The 22067-nt window shown below is 33.5% G+C and overlaps 2 protein-coding genes across 3 annotated transcripts; both read left to right on the top strand.

Moving 5' to 3' along the window:
• Positions 1-10: 10 nt before the first annotated feature.
• LOC145319873 (mpv17-like protein) lies at positions 11-4884 on the top strand. Of its 2 annotated transcripts, none has more exons than XM_080162281.1 (4): positions 11-411; positions 1229-1320; positions 1983-2089; positions 2862-4884. In XM_080162281.1, exons 1-4 carry the CDS (start codon positions 11-13, stop codon positions 2967-2969), a joined length of 708 nt encoding a protein of 235 aa, XP_080018407.1. In that variant the 3' UTR covers positions 2970-4884. The 2 variants fall into 2 exon arrangements, with proteins under 2 accessions (XP_080018407.1, XP_080018413.1); XM_080162287.1 differs by lacking the exon at positions 2862-4884 and adding an exon at positions 2521-2589.
• Positions 4885-4907: 23 nt separating this feature from the next.
• On the top strand, positions 4908-20008 carry LOC145319836 (uncharacterized). Its single transcript, XM_080162218.1, has 20 exons — positions 4908-5022; positions 6422-6546; positions 7268-7380; positions 8157-8199; positions 8520-8631; positions 9441-9546; positions 10306-10410; positions 11207-11326; positions 12019-12132; positions 12487-12612; positions 13067-13195; positions 13991-14074; positions 14979-15098; positions 15565-15626; positions 16587-16693; positions 17638-17750; positions 17955-18144; positions 18772-18832; positions 19544-19689; positions 19916-20008. Exons 1-20 carry the CDS (start codon positions 4971-4973, stop codon positions 19970-19972), a joined length of 2085 nt encoding a protein of 694 aa, XP_080018344.1. The 5' UTR covers positions 4908-4970; the 3' UTR covers positions 19973-20008.
• The last annotated feature ends 2059 nt before the right edge of the window (positions 20009-22067 follow it).

Raw genomic sequence — 22067 nt, 5'->3', positions numbered from 1 at the left:
AAGCTAAAAAATGAGTATTTCAACAGTGCTACGTGGGGTGCGCGCTGGATGGCGCAAAATTTCACATGATCACCCGTTGATCAGCAATGCCGTCATGTACGGCGGCCTGTACACACTTGCCGAAGTGTCGCAGCAAAAGTTACGCGCCAAAATGGCCATCAGCAACAACCACGTGATAAGTGGTAACAGTCAAGTAACCGCCACCAAAATGTCATCGCAGTTTGTACCAAAAGACATTCACGAGTTGGGGGTGGTCAAAACGGCGGCTGTGGCGGGTTCCGCCAATTTTATGGCATCACCGGCACACCACCCTGGCAGGCTGGATATGTCGAGTGTGAAAAGATATGCCATCATGGGGACGCTGGTTATCCCGCCGATTCTCACAAAATGGTACCATTGGCTTGATAACAAGTAAGATATTAATTTTCAAGATAAAAAGTACTTAAATTATTCTGCAAAAAGATTTTCTTGCTTTTGCTCATTATTTACCTTTATCAATATATATATTACTAGCGGCTACGCCCCCTAGAGGCCTCTAGTGGCACTTTAAATGTTTTTGTTTGTTAAAGTCTCTACGATAATTCTTTATGTTACGGATACCTCTTTATGTTACGTTGAAGTCTCCCAGATATTAAAAATATTTTCAATATTTTTGTCATTTCTCTTGGGAGGGTGGTGGTACCCTCCCCCAAAATAGTTATAAACCTTCCCGGGACCCAGGAGAACCCTATCGGTTCAGTGATTAGCGAGATCTTTCGGTACAGACACACAGATACACAGACAAACAAACATCCTGTTACTTTAGCAATTACCTAGTAAACTATGATAATTTTTTTTTTTGTTAAAAAAAATAAGATTTTAATTAACTTAGCCTAAAAACCTTTTTTTGTTGTACTAGCGGCTTCACCCCTAGTGACTTTGTCCCAAGAGGTATTATATAAATGTTAGGTGCGAACCTTAAAAAAAAATAAGTACCCTTTCCCACTGCAACTGCGCCAATTTTTAGTATAAACAAATAAAAAAGATAGAGGGAAATTTTTTGTTTTGTGGGTGGTCGGGGGTGTCCCACCCCCCCAAGAAAATAACCTAAACGCACCACAGGACCAGTAGGTATATTCCCTGAAGAGTAGAATCCAATCGGTTCAGTGGTTACCGAGATCTTCAGAGACAGACGGACGGATAGACATCATTCTACTTTGTATTATAGCTTAGTAGCAATATTTTTTAGGTTTCCATCAACAAGCAAAAGAACCGTCCTGAAAAAGTTGATCCTGGATCAGTTTTTGTTGACACCTTGGCTGCTTGCCATGTTCTTTATAGGTAAACTTTCACATCTTCAAAAAGAAACCTTATGAATATTTAGGTACATATAAGAGTACCTAGGTATCTTACTTTTTGGTTTAGGATATTAATAAATCAATATTTTTATTTTAGCTATGGGTAGTAGTATAACTAGCACAATGACTTGAATTTGATGCATGTATGTATGTGGCACTAATTCTCTAAAGTCAGGATTCAGATACACTGGGAAATAGAACGTGATAATCCAATCTTAGATTGGTAAGCTTTGTGCACAACTGAGTGTACACTACAAGCTGACACGCAATTCTCATGGGAGCTGCTAAATTATTACATTACCCTTACACTAGATTCGGAGCTATATAGTATATATATTCTGCATAGGATCTCCTGATAAAAAGGAGGAATTTAAAAGTCATGTGGGAGGGTGAAAAGAGTAGTCAAAACCTTTTTTTTTTGACATTTTTTCCCTTTTCTTTGAAGGAAAACTATGGGGGAGGGGTTAAGAAAATGAAGAGTATACTTAGATTGATATTGAAAACATTTTTCCATTTTAGGGAAAAAATAAATGTACAGCTTATAGATACACCCCTGCCTAGATTTTGGATGGTGTTCCATAAAAAGCAATCATTTTAATATATTCTAAACACAACTCCCAAAATAATGAAATTATTTTTCTCCAGGTATGGCATTTCTGGAGGGCAGCAAGGGTAAGGAGCTGTTGACTGAACTGAAACAAAAGTTTACAATGACCTTCACCCTGGATTGCTGTTATTGGCTACCAATACAGGTGTGTAATACTTATGTTTACCTACTTCATTGGTGACTATGAAATAATGAGAGCAAGTAATGTTTCCATTGCATTGCAGGGAGGGAGGGGACAAGACATTGAACTTTTATTACACTAGTCTCCAAAGTTTTAAAATTTTTTATTATTCATTGGATTAATAACTTTGGGGACTTTTATTGAATTTCGATTGGTTGTTTTAATAAGTTGAGTGTTCAAATGTTTAAACCACTAATTGAAATATACAGTAGGGGTAATTTTGTGGATCATCATAGTCTTATCTCTTTAGATTCCAGTTTTTATTGGCACCTTATATCAGTGACGTTTTTGAATATTTTTGGTCTAAATTATTCGATAGGTTTGTGTTAAATGTAGATAAATGAAAAAAATATAGGCGTTAAGTTTTGCTTCTATGGCCGTCATTTATTTTTTAGATTGTTCCGCCAGTTGGAGGTGATTGGATATGGGTTTATGGGGGAATCGTTTGATGAACCTGCAGGAATAAAGTATTCTATATCCATTTGTGTAAAATTATTTGCAAATATTCGCAGAAATTAAATGGTTCTTGGTTTATTTTACGTTACGGATATATTATTTCTTACGTCAGATTTTACTAAAATAATGATTCCCTCCTTCCACCACCTTTACCCATCCCATCTCTTCCTACTTGATGAACGAAATGTCCATTAAAAGAGTTCAATGTAAGCAAAGTAAATTGATGACAATTTTTACCCTGTCATAATATCCATGTATATTGTACATCCATTGTTTTCAGGCACTGAATTTTGTGTTTGTACCTCCAGCATTCCGTGTCCTCTACATTGGGGTCACCACCTTCATCTGGATGAACATTCTCTGCTTTATCAAAGCTGCACCACATTAACATCATAAATATACGGAGTAAGGGATAGGACATTGCACGATAAATTAATCTTCTAGTTATCTTTCTTTAATAAAGTAATGAGTGAGATGGAAAGGGCAATGGCGGTTGATAAATCTTGTCACTAATTTCCACTTGCTATAAAGGCAGAATTTCAAGATTGATAACCTGGGGGTAAGGTTAATTTATCATTATTTCCCTTTATCCCTGAAAAGTAAGTTACCAAATTCTTGTCTGCGTTAATTATCAATATGACAGTGGTAAATATAAATTTATGTTCCTAGTTTTTTTCCTTTTGACATCATTATTTTTAAGGTTTATCTCGGCTGTAAAGGGTTTAGGTTGGTTAGGTCAAGTTAAAAAGTGGCCAGGTTCCCGCAAGATTAACGCATCCTGCTTTGGGTACCTACAACCTTAGTACAATAATTGTGCTTGCGGAAGAGAGGTGAACTGCAGAAAATCATTTTTATGTTCTTTAAATTTTCGCCATCCTGATTGAATTTCTATGTTTCATCTTGCAGAAAAATTTAGTTTGAAATAGTTATTTCTCGCATCGTATTAAAAACAGCTTTCAGTGGATATAAAATGTACAATTATTAGATTAAAACCAGTATTTTTAGCCCCAATACGCCGAAGGCACGAGATAAAAAAAAAACTGATTTTTAATCTTATGATTGAACATTTTTATATTCTTAGAAAACTGGATATAATACGATGCTAGACATAATTTTTCAGTATGGCTGAGAACTGTTCTAATCCACCGGATATTAATCGGTTTCGAAATGATATGGGAAAAAACTTTCCGCATTTATTAAAATACTGATTTAAAAGGAAAAAACTGTTGTAGATAAGATATCTGTGATATGAATAATGAATAATAAATATCTCTGATACACTATTAAAAATTTCGACAAAATTTTTATTGTATTATGTTGGAAATTTTACAGTGTTATCGAGTTCAGTGATTTAATATGATAAAATTAAAAATGTTTCAATCAATAAAAGCAAATAAAGTTTTACAACTAGTCCCGATAGAAATAAACTTCAATAGTCAAACAAGTAAACATTTCTTAAATATATATTTTAAAAACATACCTACCTAATCATATATCCCAGTTCTTAAAACATAAAACTATTTTCATATTTAATATCATATTGGGCACTGAATTGAAATTTTCTTGTATCTCATTCCAAAATGTGTTAGCTTACTTTATTTATTAAATCACAATGCACTGTAAAAAAAATGGAAAATATGTTTTCTCTATTTCTTTGTAATACATTGTTCTTTCGTATAAGTATTTAAATTGTCTATTTTTGATATAATTGCACTTTATTCTGTTGCTTTTTTTGTCTTTTAACTTACCTTACTAGCACTTAAATGTTTGTTTCATTTTCTTGTTCTTTTTTACTTTTTTTACATTTTTGTTCTATGTTATACACTTATTCTATAGGATACCTAAAGGTTTATGTAAAAAAAACTTCTAAAACTTAGGGAAGATTTGATATCTATTTACCTCTAAATAATCCTAATTACATTACATTTTTTTAAGTTGTTCTCACTGGTGAAAGAATTTAGTTTGTATTTTTGTATGGTTTATAGACAGTTGTCCGCAGTAACCGGTTTGTTTCCGGCGGAAATTAGATTCTACTAGACTGTAAAGTAAAGCTATGTTCTGCAGTATGGTTTATAAAAAATTGCTGGACTAGAACTGGTTCTTGGCTATACTGAAAAATTCTGTATTGTATTATAATTTTTTTTATTAATAAGAAAAATCATGAAACAATATCAGTATGTAATATCCGCGAAAAGCTGTCTATAATATGATACAATAAATAACTATTGTTTATATTTTTGTGAATTTGGAATGTATGTAAATACATGACTATATTGCAACTATCAATAAATATAATAAACTTTTATTTGCTTTGCTTAATTATGTTAATGAAATATTTATATTTCAGAATAAAGCTAAGATTATTTTTTCAGATGCATTAGATGTAAAAATGAAAAGAAATGTACACGTACCTGATGTTAGGTTCAACGCTGTTTTTACAGGTTAGCAAAATTTTCATTTTCTGTGTCTTAACAGTTAATTTCACGAAATGCATTTGAAATTCAGATCTGTATTTTATGGTAATATCTGCATTTTATTAAAGAGCTTATAATAAATCAGAATCTAATATGTTCTACCTTGTACTTTTCAAGATATCAGGACTTGAAAAGCATATTTTTGTCAATTTCATACATTAATCTTGTAATCTATTGTAATTTTTCTTTTGAAAACTTTCCTAAACCTTGTTATCATAGATATTCATTAAAAAAATAATTAAGGATTAATTTTTCAATTACCTCTACTCGTCAAATGCATTTCGTATAACTGTCCTTTTATTGGAAGACTTGTTCCTTGTTCGACCTTTTTCTCTAAATCCTATAACTTCTTCTGCTGGCATATAGCTGCAGAAGAACCATCTACCTTAAAATAAAAATAGCTGCAGTAGAACCCTTCTAGAACTCTCTACCGTAAAATAAAAATTGCGGCTTATTTTTCGGCTTTTCAAAATGGTAATTTAAAAGAACAGCTAATCTATTGTCTAGGGCAGGGTTTCGGATCCGCATTGATTTTATGCGGATCCGGATCCGGATCCTCAAAATTTGGTCAGTGCGGATCCGGATCCGGATCTTTGACAATAAAAATAAAATCACCAAATTTTTCAAAAAAATTTTATTCTTTAATTCGAAGTCAAAAATACTTTTAATTTTCAAGTCTGAACCTAAACCTTAAAGATTGGCTCTCATCAAGAGAATGTCTGAGATTTTATATAAATTTAGGTAGATTTTTCCTTTTTTCCCGCATTTTTTGGAGTCTAAGGATCCGGATCCGGATCTGCATTTTTTTGCGGATCCGGATCCTTGGACTCAAAAATATGCGGATCCTTGCGGATCCGGATCCGGATCCAGATCCGGATCCGAAACCCTGGTCTAGGGTTGGCAATCCGATTTCGAAATCTGCACAATTTTTTACCAAGAATCCGAATCCGCAATTCAAACTGCGGATTAGGATTATTGATTTTTATGACTTTGTAGCACTTAAAAAATTTTATTTGAAATTTGAAAGTTTATTTAACTACAAGTGAAATGGCGGGTAGCAACTAAAGTTTTTTTTTGTATTTTATTTTCACAGTAGCTTTTCATGCTAATTTGAAGTAAGGCTTAAAAATGTTCGCTGTAGGGGCTAGAATTTTTTTATTTAGGTATAAAAAGACCTTTAAAAATATTACTAGAATCTGCAATCCACAATTTGAAAATTCGCGATCCCCACAAAAAAAAAACAAGAATCCGCAATCCACGGATTAATCCGCTTTTTTTGGGTGGCGGATTTTTGTAAGAATCAGAATCCGGCCCAAATATTGGGCGGATTGCCAGTCCTACTATTTTCATATTATTTTCCATTTAGTGTCTAAAGATGACTCCATCCAGGTGGAATGTGGAGGCAAAAAATTAAGAAGAAAAACATTTGTCCAGACAACCCCATTGCTTCCTACAGATAATCAAATTAATATACCTCCTTTTCCAAATCAGGTAGGCTTTGCAGAGATGCTTTGTCCGAGTATTTCATTTATTCAAAAACGCTAGGGAGGGAGGGGACATTGGGCTGTTTATTGCACAAGTCTCCAAAGTTTTATAATAATGTTTTCTTATCGTTGGCTTCATAACTTTGGGGACTTTAATTAAATTTTAATTGGTTGGTTCATTAAGTTAGGCGTCCAACCGTTTCAACCACCAATTGAAATCTACATTGCAATCATTAGGGATATGCATCAATTTATCGGCCAGTGTCTTATCCATTTCGATCCAGGCAAAATAAAACTTTGTATTAGGTACCCTTCAATGGATTAGACATAGAAATAGTTGAAATTAATCTACAATCCTTTCATCTCCTTTCTTAATTTCAGCTATCAAAGGCAAAATTTTACACAAAGAAAACTCATGGGGTACGGCAATTGACGATAAATTGATGTATATTGTATATCTCTACAATGATGATAAACAAAATTTTCCCCTTATACAGATTAAGATTATTAGTTATGAGTTTTGCTAATTTGATCGAACCAAAGCATATTTGATAAAATTAACCAAAGTTTATAAGCCTCTGAATCAATAAGCTTGTTATAAAACTTTGGGTACCATTTTAACTCCCATTCCAATGTTCTGTCTCTACCTGATTACATCTATTAAATGCATACATTGCTAAGAAAATGGGTGGAAATGGCTAGCAGATTAATTTATTTTTTATTTTTAGCATGGAAAGATTTTTCCCTTGATTAAAAACCAACTTGACAATACCATCCAAGATTTGATAGCAGTTGAACCAAAATACAGAAATTATGATGGCCACATTTTTAACAAGTTTAGGTAGTTTTTTTTCTCTTGTTTTACCTACCTAGTTATTATCGCATCGTATTATTGACAGATTTTCGCGGTTATCAAAATAAAAAAATTGAGAACAAAACCAGTTTTGCGATTTTTATTTTAATATTTGTGGGAAATTGTCTATAATACGATGCTATCCATGATTTTTTTAGTATGGCTGAGAAAAGGTTCTATTGAGCGCGGTTATTAATAGGTTTCGGGACACACACCATCTCTTGTTATTGCTGTTTAGGTTCACTTACTCCTGAAATAGATAAAGGTTGCTGGTTCCGGGCCGGAGGACCTACCAAATGATACTACCACATTTGGGGAGATGCATTCTGTTTCTTATTGATTGATTGATCTAAGTGTATATATTTAGTTGAATGACAATATTTCATACGTTTTCTAGGTATTTAGGTAGGCATTTGAGATAGTGGTCCCCCAAACAATTGAAATATTCATTCCAATTGGAAAAACATTTAGTAATGCGCAGGAAGGATGTGGACGTTGGACTACAAATTACACCGGTACCCAAAGTTTCAAATCCATGCTATCTTATTCGTTGGCTCTAAAACTTAAATACCTTTTATTGCATTTTGATTGGTTGGTTTGAAACGAGTAGTGTCAAATCTTTTCAACCAACAATTGTAATCTACTGAAGTGGTAATTTTGTTTATTAGATTTTATTTTATCGTCCATTTTCTTATCCTTCAAGAAACTAAAAAAAATATTAGTGTAGAATTATATTGATACCTAATTGCAATATTTTTATTTAGTTTACTCAAAGAACAATTTTTTCAAGGGACAATTCCGAAACTGGTAACTTTTTATTATTTTAATAAATGTTTTTTTTTCTAAAAGTTCATCGAAGAACATGAAAAAAAAACTCTGAATATTAGAATAGTTATTTATCGCATTGTATTATTGACAGTTTTTTTTCGCGAATAGTAAGATAAAAGGTATAGGAATAATAAATTCCATTTTTGTTGACTGAACATTTATTTTTGTGTTATTTTTCGTGGAAAAATTCTGCATAATACGTTACGATACACGAGTTTTTAGTATGACTTAGAACCGGTTTTATTCCAGTGGATATGAACCGGAAGCGAAGTCTTACTAGAAGAAATTTTTAATTTCAGGGAAGTAAATTTGGAAATGATTTTAACTTGTTAAAACTGGAAAGCTTGGGGAAAGAACATTTATTTAATGGATCCTGTGTCAAAGTTATAGATGATAAAGTTATTTATACAGGTATGGCTGTAAACAATATGCATTAATTATCCTTATATAAAAGTAGCCGGATGTCTATGTGTGAGTGTGCTTGAGTATGTTTGTAGCGAAGGATCTTGCTAACCGCTGAACTGATATGGTTTTCCTATTCAGTGAAGCTTCTCATAGGTAAAAGAAACACAATTATTTTTGGGAGGGTACCACAACCATCCCAAGAGAAACAAATCACCCATAGAAAAAATGACACCCTCTCCAAATTTTTTTCTTCTCTTTTTAAACTAAAATTAAAAGTGGAGAGTCACCACCCCCCCCCCCCCTTCCCCGCTTCCTAAGTACTTCCTCAATATATATTTGAAAGAATTTTCTACCATCTAGTTTTATTTCAATGTACCTAACAAATATTAATCAAACAAGTTACAAAGACTTTTTCCTTGATATAATATTATTATATATAACTGATATTGAAACGAATCTCACTTTATATGATTTTAATCTGAACACCTTGACTAGTCTAACTAGCCATCTTTTATATGAAATGAAACATAAATATTTTTAAGCAATTAATTTTTGTAAAACTTTGAATAGCTTTACAATTTAAATATCATGAATATAAACATATCATGTCAGTCAAACTTTTTTAATCTAATGATCAATAAATACAAAGCATAGGTAACAACATTTAAAATCTTTTATTAAATAACATTGAAATATATTTTAACACAGAAGAAATAAGCAATCTTGATAGAGGGGCACAAAGCAGAAATAAATAAAATTACATGAATAAAACAACTACCTAAACATAAACACTGTCATTTACTATTTTATTAAAGGAAACGACGGGGTTCTAAGGATTAGTCTGTTAGACGAGACTTTTCAAGCAAGTATTCAACATTTTCAACAGAGAGATTTAACTTTTTCTCTTTCAAGAATCTATAGGTAAGGTGTTTTTAATAGCGAAGCCTCTCTTCAAGTAAAAATGACCGTCTGTGTGGAATTCGTTGAAGAATGCCTAAACCGTTGAGAATACAGTTTCCAGTATGGCTTTGTAACCGATTTATATCCGCTGGATTAGAACCGGTTCTCAAGAATACTGAAAAATCATCGTATTATAGACAATTTTCCACAAATATAAAAAAAGCTGTCTATGATACATTGCGATAAATAACAAATATAATTTACTTTGTCTGTCGGTCAAGCTACAAAAGACAAATGTATGAGGTTTTGTGAATTAAAAATAATAAATAAATAAGTTCAGCCTATTAGACAATGATTTAAATGTACATGTACAATAATAAACAACTAGCAATTTAAGTTGCGGAATATAGACGTAAAACCTTTTAAAAATCGTACCTAATTAATTTCTGAATTCCTAAAATCTCATTAATCTCTAATAATGAATAAAGAAATGCTGTACATGCCCAATCATAGGTATAGGAATGCTTTCAAGTTAACAAAACTCAAAATCCAAGTTTTGACTTTGCCAAGTCACAAGGGGAGCTGAAGTAGACCAATCGTGGATGTTAAGGTGTCTATAGAAAGATATTGGCAGAACAAAAAGAAAACTCTAAAGGGCCTATCTCTCGCTCAGATCCCACCAGAATGGCGAAAGTAACATCGATACGAGAAAAAGCAGTCACCTTGAAAGCATCCCACTGTATATAAACTATAAAAGTACATAAAGCATATTTATTTTAGTATTGATGTGATAAAGAAAGATTCCACATATTTGATAGCGGCTAGGTACCAAACTGGAGTGGCTTATTTTACTTTTGATGGGTGTAACCTGATAAATACAACAAGGTGAATTTTTTTAATTATCCCATAATAAGGTTTTTATTTGTCTGAAGCTTAAGATTTCGAAAATTACATAGCTGATTTCTCTTTATAAAGAAATCTCCACCTAGGTCCCGGGGCGTTTTTAGGCTATTTTATTTCTGGATTTAAGCCATCGGATGGTTTTAGACTATTTTTTTGTCCCTTTCTTACCCCATTGAAGACAGAGTCCCTAGATGCTAGGGACGAAGCCTCCAGTTGGAATACACCATAATAAGGTAAAGCGAGGGAGGAAGGGGACATTGGACGGTAAACTACACGGGTACCCAAACAGTAAAACTTTGGATATTACCTTTATTCAATTGGTTGGTTCAAACTACTAGTGTCAATATTTCTAATTTATATATTTAATCTTCATAATCAAAGATGCAATTAAAGTTTTTATACATTGTCCCTTAATATCCCTAGCTATACTTTAATGCAGCGTTGCGGAGCAGTTTGATTTTGGTGCGGCTCCGGCTTCGGCTCCGAATTTGGCTCCGGCTCCGACCTAAAATCAAGAAAATTCAACATATTTTTTTGGCCAAGTCTATTTTTGACTTTTTGAAGATTTTAAAAATTCAATTTTTGATAAAAATGGACTTGAAAAAACTTAAAAGGGGCGTTTGCACACGACACAACAGAGTAACCAAATTAAAATTAATAAAAAATTTCTGTTTTTAGTTAACCCGGAGCCGGAGCCGTTTTTTAACGAAAATTACGGTTCCAGCTCCGGCTCCACAACGCTGCTTTAATGCTTAAATAATATTGTAAATTCATCTAGATTTGAAACTGGCCATGAATGCTGCAGTCACGCTTTTATAAACAAATCTCAATCTGTTCTACTCGACACACAATTTAATCTTCTTCATGTAGACTTTGATACTAGCAAGATCTTAAGAAGGTAAGTGGAAATGTTTTCTAATAAAATTAGAATGACAATATTAACAAGGATGACAACATCCTTAAAAGCAAGGCTCTGGAACGGTAGGATAATCGAACATTAATACTTGAAGAGTGTCAGAACTGAATAAGCAGAATAAATATAAATGTATGAGTCTAAACAAAATTATCTAAATTAACGAAAAGAGCTATCTGTTACGGACGGACGGACCGACCCCAATTATTAAAAAGCTTTCCTTTTAATAAATAGTACAGTTCATAGATTAACAATAATGCTTCGCCCCTAAATGATTGAGAGAAAAAATATGAAAAGTTTTAAAAATTTTCTGGAGGCGCGTGACTGTACCACCCCCTTAAGAAATAGGCTAAAACCTTCAAATCACCATTCATTAGGTATATTCCCTAAAAAGCAGATTACATTCGACGTTGTGGTTAGCGAGATCCTAATCTTCAAACAGACAGACATCTCAATATTCGGTGCTAATGGATAAAGTGAAACTCGCAGTGGGCTAAAATAACGATTCCCCAATCCCCTCCCCTCCTACTAAATGAGAGAACTGACCAATCCGTATTAGCAACCTATATTGAAGACAATATTTCCCCTGTCATAATATCCACGTTTATTCTATATCCATTTTTGTTTCATAGATTCCTTTTTTTGTGTTGAGAAAAACCGCAAAATTTTATGTTCAGAAAATGTGTGGCACAAGGATCAAAACATTATTCGTGGGGAACGTTAAGCCAGGGACGTGGATACAACAATGTTTGTGTTGGATCAAGGAAACATATTTCACTAGTAGACATCAGGTATGTGCAAGGATAGGACAATGAGTTATAAATTAAGCCTCCCCTCCCATAATTTAATACTCTTAATTCAGTTTTCTTGTGGAAAGAAAAATTTATGTTTATGTAAACACACAGGGGAGGTAGAATTTTTGAAGGGGCTATTTAGATTGAAAAAAAATGCTTTAAAATGTAGGCTTGTGTATATCCTGTATTTACTCAATTTTGGGTAGATTTTATAAGAATTTTCTGTTTAAGCTTCTAAATAATGTTTATTATTAATACGTTGTTATTCTATATCATGTGTTAATCTTCATTTGTCCGTCTGATTTGTTCATCTTCGCTTTTAAGAATACTGTCATCCTTTTTTTTATTTAGGAGTGACAATATGGAAACAGTATGCCAGTTAAAGGAGGCTGATAGCGAATATATTAGAGATATAAAGACCTTGTGTCCTTACCTCTATGTTACAACTGATCAACATGTTACAATTTTTGACGTTAGGAAATATATGCATAACAGTTGATGTCCTTTTTTCGCCAAAAAAAATAGTTTGGTCGCCAAAGTTTACAAATGGTCTATATAATTCCGCGAGAAATGGTCGAAAAATGCAGATTTTTATAGTCCAGAAATAAATGTCCATTGCACGATACATGCTTTTATGAAAACCACTTTTGGTTAGTAGATCCTCATTTTTTTGCATTGTTTTAGAAAATAAGTTTTTTTTGGGAGGGGGGGGAGGGATTTTTTTCAAGTAGGCTGATTTCTCTAGAGAGGGTTATCCCCCAAAATAATTACAATATTTCCCTGTGCCTAAAGGAAGCTTCACTATAATGGAGAACCATATTGGTCAGGTGGTGAGTGATATCTTAAGCTACAGTCAGACACAAAGACAAAGATTTTGTTACTTTTATATAATAAATTAATATCTTTAACTAATGCATAAATTGCACAACAGAAATACTCAGAGCAGCCTACAAAGTGTGAGCCTGAACTATATGCCTCACTCCATAGTTACCAACACTGATTTACTAAATATTGATGGGAAGCACCTCTGTCTTACTACCACTGAATCAGGAGAAATTGGGTAAGAATTTGTTGTTAATTGTATGGCTACTTTATAAATCAGACCACTGAGCCCCTAATCATTAAGACTGTTAGTGGTTTGAAAGACTGAAATGCTCAATAAGACAACGAATTTCCAATCTTATTTAATATGACAATTTTCGCTTTATTTTGTCTTGTTAAATTTCATCACTTCGTTCTTAACATACCTACCTATAAGTCAGTGATTCTAAAAACAAAATCTGATTTCTTTGCTGCTTTTAAAAATAAATGCCTGGCATTTTTAGAGAAGATTCACACAGCAAATGATCAATGATCTGATCATCTACCCTTAAAACTTACTTAGCCTGCCTTTTAAAAGAAGATAATAGACAATTGAACTATTTTGCACTAAGTAAACTTTTCTGTAGATCAAAACTATTTGAACCAACCAATCAAGGTTTAATGAAAGTACATGGGTTTATATTCTGCAAATTTGACCCTGCTAAGTGGGGAGGAGGAGAAAAAAATTAAAAATATGTGGTCGGAGAAAAAATGTAAAAATTAAGAGAAATAAGGGCATTTTTTTCCATTTTTTCCCCTCTTTGGTGAAAAAAAAACTATCATAAAGAATATGTGGGAGGGGGGATAATATGAATGAAATAAAGAGTTTTGAAAATATTTTTTCATTTTATCCCCTCCCTTGCTGGAAAAAAACTAGGAGTGGGAAATTTTTTTTTTGTAGCAGAGGAAAAAAATGAATCTTGTGCAGAATATACACCCCTGTGAAAGTATTCAATGTTTTATGTGGTTTCATCCTTGTTTTTATTTATTTTAGTTTGTCACTGTTAGATTATTCTCACAAGAGTTGTTCAGAATATAAACCTTATGATAAAGATATTATCCACAAATGTAATTCCAGGTAATTTTTTATTATAAATCTTGGGATGTATATTACAGTGTCCCGTCCTGGAAAAATTTTGTTAAAATTTTGGCCCACAGCCAAAATATGGTTGATTTTTGTAAAAAAAAATTACTTATGCAACATATTTTTTCTGTAATGCAAAAATTGCGCCGGTACAAGCACTTTGAAATTTTATGGCCCCCCTTATGGAGGTCAAAAATTCATTGCATCAGAACTATGTCTTCATAGTGCTCCAGGGAAAGGCCTTGAGGAGTAGAATCTTGTACCGTCGCAATTTTTGCATTACAGAAAAAATATTTTGCAGGAGTCATTTTTGCATAAATCAACTATATTTTGGCTAGGGGCCAAAATTTTAACAAAATTTTTCAAGGACGGGACACTGAAATGTATATTGGTCAAACCAATTATATATCATCCCCCCTCGTTACTCCTCTCTTTTTCTCCCTACAAGGAATATAGTAAAAAAGGTGAATATATCCAAATCTTCATTTCCCCCCTCCCCCCATTAGGAGGGTAGAAATTGATTAGTGAAAATATTCAACTACTTAATATTACTCGAGTATAATCAAATATTTTTTAACTAGTTATATATTTGCCTTGGCATTCTTTAATATTTACCTATTTCACTATTTGGTTAAACTGAAATATACTAAACACAATATGAAATATACCTAAAAAGGTTACCATGATATTATATGTCTTTTAACTGTTAATGCATAACTGTTGGTATAGATTTAGAAAATGGCCGGTCCATTTTGGTTATGCTTTTCAGATGAAACTTTATAAATGCCCTGAGTATGCTTTAGGTCATTATTATTAACCCCGGTCCCTTTTCCAGTAGGATAAGGAGGAGTAACTTGCATAGTGAACACAACCAACACCATTATTTTATTGTTTCTAGTAAATGGAAAGTACCTGATATAGTTAGCTGTGATAGTGAGTTACAGAAGGGCTGGTCACACACTGTTCAAACCTCTAGATTACACTGTGATGTCTGGCTTGAAAATTCTGTAGAAAATAGGTGAAGAATATTATTTTTTTACTGCTTATTTCTCAATAATGGTTGATATGTTGTTTCTTTGAAATCTATGTTTTAATGATTATGTAACAGGATGTGTGTCTGTCTGTTAGTTAACCGCTGCTGTAATGTTATTGAGAAAGTTATAAAGTATTTTAGGGGAGGGTACCTTTCAAGAGGAATTACTACTAGTAAAATTTACACCTCCCCCCAAATTTCTTAATAAAAAATAAAATTGAAAACTTGATTTACTTTTCACCCTCTAAGTATTTTATATTTATATTTAAGTTCTCATATACCATAAAGACAGAAACTATTATTTTTCTACTTTTTGAAATTATAATCTTATGGTCGTTATGGTTTTATTTTGCTATTACTTAATATAGTATTAATTACAAAAATATTTCTTCCATATAAAAATTATTATATTATTGCTGCTCTACTTATGGACATAATTTTTCTTCTTCAGACACAAAATTCCATTTCGAGGAGGAAGCCTTTACTGTAAAAATACTGGAGATAATAATTTTGGTGAGTATTTTTTTATATTATTTAACAACATCCATAAAAGCGAATCACTGAAACGGTAGTACAAACGGACATTAACTTCTCTATAGTGTTAGAACTAAATAATCAGAATATAAATTAAAATGTATAAGAGTCGAAGCAAAATTGTAATTAAATATGTTGAAAAACTGCTCGATACAGGATAATGTTTATGGACTTGGACATACTTACATTTTTATGACTTTAGAGTTGCTTCGCTTATAACATTATATTTTGTTGTCCCAGGAATCAATATACCAAAAATCAGATCAATCGAATGATTAGATCACACAAATATTTGTTGTTAAAAAAGTAAAAAAAATCATATTAAAAAGGACGCACGGACATTCTGATGATGATTATAGAGCTACGCTACGCTTTCTAAATCGTACTTAACTACTAAAGGAATCACCATGAAAAGTTTGACATCGATAGGACAATTCTAACATTCCTATGTTTACGTCCTTTTAGGACCTGATCGACTTTTCCGAGATCTTTCTACTGGTCTTGGTCCCATTTAAAAAATAATTTTTACGATTTGCAGGTTCAAAAAATCGAAAAAAGCACAGAGTTCGCCCCGCTTTACCCTAACCAATTTTGTTAATTTTATGATTTTTCATTTTAATATTCATAGAAAATTGTCTGATATACGATGATATACATGATTTTTTAGTATGACTGAAAATTGATTCTAATTTAGCATATATTAATCGGTTTCGAAGCAATGCTGATATAGTTATTTCTCTCCACGTATTATGATTGTACATTTTTATATTCGTAGAAAACTGGATATAATACGAGGATATAAATAACTATTTCAACATTGCTTCGAAACCGATTAATTGCCGCTGGATTAGATGCTAGACAATGTTTTCGTATAGCTGAGAACCAGTTTTAATCCAGCAGATATAAATTTGGGTTTCGAAGCATACCGTGAATTTTTAGGTGCTATTCTTGTGAATGCTGTTGGTGATTTGTTCTTTACAGAGTTCAAGAAAACAGGTTTAAAAGAAAGTTTAGCTTCCAATAAACCTAAAGATTTCTTCACTGAGGTAAGGATTGTCTTCAGCAATGGATATACAATATACGCGGATATTATAACACGAGAAAAATTGTCGTCATTTAGACTTAGGTTGCTAACGTACTTGGACATCACTTATTGATCAGCTAGTTCATCCAGTAGGAGGGGAGGGGATAGGATAAATGGGCTAGATGGGAGGATCTTTATTTTAGCCAGCTGCGAGTTTAAATTTATTAAAGAACGTGAAAATCTGGTGTAACATTCAAGTAGCGTTTTATAAATACGAAAACATATGATATAGGGATAGTTGCTTGAAGTGCATTTTAGAAAAATGATTACAAGCATAAGTTACAAGTATACCATCAAACACATATAATTTTGTATTAAATAAAAACCAATTAGACATCACTACATTAGGCGTCATGCTGTTTTTGTGAACAAAATCCAGATATATATTGCAAATATAACAAAAATACGATTTTTAAGTCTTGATATTTTAAAACTACATGATAGGAAAAAGTTCTTTCAAATATATGCCATGTATAGTTAAACCATGTATTTGAACAGGAAAAAATATGCAGTTCACTAAATTCAAGATTAAATGCATTTCGTGCAACTACCACTTTGGAGGGTGTAAAAGGCAAAAAATGGCCCTGAAAGAAAATTCAGATTATTCTCCCCCAAATTATCTTTTATAATAACAGAATACTATTACCTTATACAGGGGTGCATATTCTGCACAGAATCTCCTTCTAAAGAGGGGGGGGGAAGAAATAAACAGTCCTGAAAACATTTTTTCCCTCCTCTATAGGGGGGGGGGGAGGACAAGAAAAATGTGTGGGAGGGGGAAAAATGAATAAAATAAAGAGTATTGACAATATTTTTATATTTCCCCCCTCCTAGGGGGAAAACACTGGGGGGGGGGGGGGAATGAATCTTGTGCAGAATATACACCCCTGACCTATTATATTTCAGAAAGATTATGAGAGATTGAAAGACTGGGGAAACAAAATTTACAGAACAACACCCCTGAAAACTGCTTATGTAGAGAATATTTTATTTAAAAAAACTGAGGCAGAGGAAGAAAGGTAAGATTTTATTATATATTTTCCTTCACTAAACTATGATATCAAAAGCCATTTTTCACTTGTTTGTGTCACTTACGGTCAACTAGAACGAAATTAGAATTATTTAATCGTGCTTACAGTTTTTCTTCGTTACTGTTTATAAATCTTTGGTATTGGTAACCCCCCTGATGCTGATGAAACTATTTTGAACATTTCCTTCTTTAGAGGAAAAAAGTATGGTATGCCAGAGCTGCAGATAGAAGCAGATCTAAACCTGGAAGGGTTAACACTCCATCTGGAGCAAGATGATCCGCAGGATATGGCGGACAGTATGGCCAGGATGAACAGGATTCTGGAGAAAGAGATTGTTGAATGCGAAGATGGAGAACAAACTATTACCTACAATAACGACATGGTAAGGGTGTTTTTTTTATAACCCGTGACTGTGGTGTAATACATAGCGCATATACTCGTTATCAGGTAGGTTGCAGGTTCGAATCTCGGCGTCATAACATAACAGAGACGTTAAAAGTGGTTCCTTTTGCTGCTTTGTCATGTGTACAACATAAATAATTAGAGATATGATGGAGAAATGTGTAGGCCCAAAACGAGCGCAACTGCACATTTAGGACTTCCAGACAAAGATTGCGCAATCAAAGGGTTGGTAGTCTAAAGGGTGTATGACCATTTAATCATGCACAGCAATTGAGCAAGATTTAGTTCAGAGATACACCAAAATAAGATCTCGTGGTGTATCCCTTCCTCATAGGCTATCTCTACAGGCTAAGGGGAGTTATATATTTAAACCTTTAAATGGAATTGCAACATTTAACATGATAACCCCCTATATTGTAGGAAGTAGGAAGATAAAAAATTAGTTTTTTATTAATCAAGGGATTCTCAAGGGATAAAGCAACGGACCTCCAATGCTGATATACAAAATTTCCCCTTCTGTAAACTATTTTTAGTTAAAAAGTTTGGACACTGCTAGTGTACACCATAATTAAGAATCATTAAAAGTACCCAAAGTTTTTGTTTTTAGTACCCCGAGGATTCTGTGAGTCGAAAAGTGTTGGATATTATGCTACAAGATGATTATTTAGGTAAGACAATCCTTATAATAATGTGTGTTTGTCTGTACTAAAGGATCTCGCTAACCGCTGAACCGATCGGGTTCTCCTTAACAGGGTAGCTTCCCATAGATCCCGCGAAGGTTTATAACTATTTTTGGGGAGTGTACATTGTACAACAACCCTCCCCAGTGAAATCCACATAAATAAAAAAACGCCGCCCTGAGGACAAATTTGCCTCTAGGGGCGTAGCTGCTAGTCTTAAAAGAAAGGAATGTTAAACAACTGCTAGTTCTTATTTTATTTACACAAATAACCTAGATCAATAAGTGTGCGTGGTTTTTAAAAGCGAAGCTTTTCTATAATTAGAGTCGGTCCGTACGTCCGTCCGTCCGGAACAGTTAGCTCTTTTCGTTAACTTAGAATTGTCTTATTATTTTCAAACTTTGCATGATGATTTCTATAATAGTTAGGTACAAATTATAAAGCGCAGCCACTCTAAAATCGTACGTCCACTTTAAACATGCTTACTTTTTACTTTTTTGATAAAAATATTTTGTATGTTAAAATTATCCGAATCATCTGATGGAATACTGATTCCTATTACAACAATGTACAATTTTATAAGCGAATCATCAGGGGAGGGGGGGGGGAGGGTAATATCAGTGTTCATGCTCATCAAGGTACTCCGTGTAAAAGCGCGCCAACAAATCATAAATGAATGATTGTAATACTCGATTTCAGTGCCTAAAGTTGACTATGATGAAGCTGAACTAATCAGAATTAAAGAAGAGATGACGACTGACGTCGCGGTCAACTTTCAATCACAGATACAGAACTCGCAAGCTGGTGACCTCATGGATTTCTTCTCAGATCTTGGCGTGTCCAGGAATGGATATATAAAATACGTGGATATTATTGCAGGGGAAATATTGTCGTCAATTTAGTTTGCTAACATGAAACTAACATATTAGTCAGTTCGTTCATCAAGTAGGAGGGAAAGAGAGGGGTAAAGGGGGTGGCTAGGGGGTATCGTTATTTTAGCCCACTACGAGTTTCACAAATACTTGAAAATCTGGTGTAACATCCAAGTAATAATATACCCATTTGTCCAGGGACTTTGTGGACCAGTTTGATGCTACCCACCTCAAACAATTGCTTAATAATCAATAATCTATTTTTTTAAGAATAAATTTAATGATAATTTAATGCTAATGCTATTAATATTTATTCTTATATAAAAGTAACAGCATGTCAATCTGTAAATCTCGCTAGCTGCTGGGCCGACATGGTTCTCCTTTAATTTGAAGCTTTCTGGGAAGAGTTAAAACTATTTTTGGGGGATAGCACCGTGACCCTCTCAAGTGAATCGACCTGAAAAAAGTATTACCCCCCCCGCATCCCGCTCCCGCCGAAGACCGCCGCCGCCAAATTTTTTTTGCATTTCTCGTCGAATTAGGCAATTTGGAATCATTTGAGACCATGTTATTTTTTTCAAAACTTTTTCCTCTTGCATGCAACCCTACGGGGGAAAAAAGTGGTAATTCTCAAAATAGATAAAAAAAAAACTTAAGGACATTTGAGAAGGTATCCTGTAAATGAGAACCGTATCGGTTCAGCGGTTAGCGAGATTCTTCGGTACAAGCAGACAGACACACAGAGATCCTTTTACTTTTATATAAGGATGTTTGTTTGTATTTGATTTTTGAGCTTCGCTACATAGATAATCCTTGTTTAAACTAAAATTTTGGGTTTTAATTCAACCTCCCCGTCGCTTATATCAAGATGCTTAATCTCTAATCATTACATAAAAGTAATAGGATGTTTGTTTGCTTGTGAATCTTTCCGGCTGTGTGTGTTTATCGTTCTCTCGCTATATAGCCGCTGAATCGATATGGTTTTCCTGTACATCAAAGCTTGTATTAGGTCTAGGGAAGGTTTATAACCATTTTGTTGGAGGGTACTTAAGCCTCCCATGAGTAATCGCCCATGAAAAAAAAATTATCTTAAAAATTGAAAGTAGACCTACCCGCCTTTCCACTAGTGCCCCTAGATGCCTCTAGAGGCGTAGTCGGTAGTTACTTAATATTTCGATGTGCAAAAATAGAAACTGTTTATTTTTTAAACATGTTAAGCTCAAGATTAAATAAGATTTTAAGATTCTTTTTTTGTTTTTAGAATAGAATAAACTACTGCGCCCAATAGTATTTTTATCTATAACAGGGAAGATTAGAATTTATAATTTTTAATAATTATTTTATCTGTTAATTTTCTACTTATTATTAATAAAACAAATATTATTTTTTGATGTTTAGTGTATTTATCCCTGCTAATAGTGTGTGACTTTATAAAATGTTTGTACATATGTGATTCAGTTTGAGAGTGGTGTGTGTGAATGTGTATAGCCACTGTGTGGGTTTGTGTGTGTGAGTATTTAGGATGACCGGCTCATGTAATAACTGGCATTAGGCCAGCGCAACCCCCCTCCCACACACACTCCCACTCATGCCCCCCCCCCTCCTTCCCACACTATTTACACACAGCACACTCCCCCCTAATGAAATCTAGACTTTTTAAGAAGAAAACCCAGATATAAGGCAATGGCCGATTAATTTATAAATATTCCCCAATGATTATTAACAAAATTACATTTATCCCTTCTGTAGATTACATATGTTTAAAACGTTTGGACATTGCCACCCTGAACCAACTAATCAAAATTCAATAAAGATGTTAAGCCAACGGGTAAGAAAACGTTATTAAAACACTTAGAAAGGGACTAGAAATTGAAATATGCCCCGAATATCTTTTTGATATTTTTATGAGAGAAAAAAATGTAATTGAATATTCACGATTATTTATTGTTTTGAAAGTATTACGGGGTAGCGTGGCACGCATACTTATGCATCTATATAAGTTTGACCCCCAAAACTACTCCTACTACCCTTCATTATGTCCAAAATTTTCCCCATCGGGGATTGATTCTTTTATATTTGTATTTCTCCAACTGTATGCAACTTCCCCTTGGGTTTTCTTAATATGAAGGAGAGCCTAACTCTATTTATGGGGGGATTTGGGTAAACCCATCATCTCCCCTCCTTGTGTCCCCATTGTCCCCCCCACCACCAGTGAACTTCTAAACTTCGACATTGTGAGTGAGTGTGATTGAGATACATAAAACCGCGATGCAGCTGTAGTGAAACTTTTTTTTTACACCCCTCTTTTTTTTATAAAATACAGTAATTAATAAAGTTGCATAACCTAGAAA

The sequence above is a fragment of the Acartia tonsa genome, chromosome 1 (assembly GCF_053477335.1).
Source record: "Acartia tonsa isolate MP-2025a chromosome 1, ASM5347733v1, whole genome shotgun sequence".
NCBI classification, from domain to species: Eukaryota; Metazoa; Arthropoda; class Copepoda; order Calanoida; family Acartiidae; genus Acartia; species Acartia tonsa.
The sequence above is the reverse complement of the archived record's forward strand: the minus strand, read 5'-3'. Positions and strand labels throughout refer to the sequence as shown.

Bases quoted from the DNA above. Each gene is read 5' to 3' on its own strand.
- LOC145319836 (XM_080162218.1), top strand. From the start codon at position 4,971: ATGAAAAGAAATGTACACGTACCTGATGTTAGGTTCAACGCTGTTTTT. The intron at 8,632-9,440 runs GTATGGCTGTAA...ATTTTATTAAAG, and splicing joins TGATAAAGTTATTTATACAG to GAAACGACGGGGTTCTAAGG. The intron at 19,690-19,915 runs AATGGATATATA...CATTTGTCCAGG, and splicing joins CAGATCTTGGCGTGTCCAGG to GACTTTGTGGACCAGTTTGA.
- LOC145319873 (XM_080162281.1), top strand. From the start codon at position 11: ATGAGTATTTCAACAGTGCTACGTGGGGTGCGCGCTGGATGGCGCAAA. The intron at 412-1,228 runs GTAAGATATTAA...AATATTTTTTAG, and splicing joins TACCATTGGCTTGATAACAA to GTTTCCATCAACAAGCAAAA. The intron at 1,321-1,982 runs GTAAACTTTCAC...ATTTTTCTCCAG, and splicing joins GCTTGCCATGTTCTTTATAG to GTATGGCATTTCTGGAGGGC.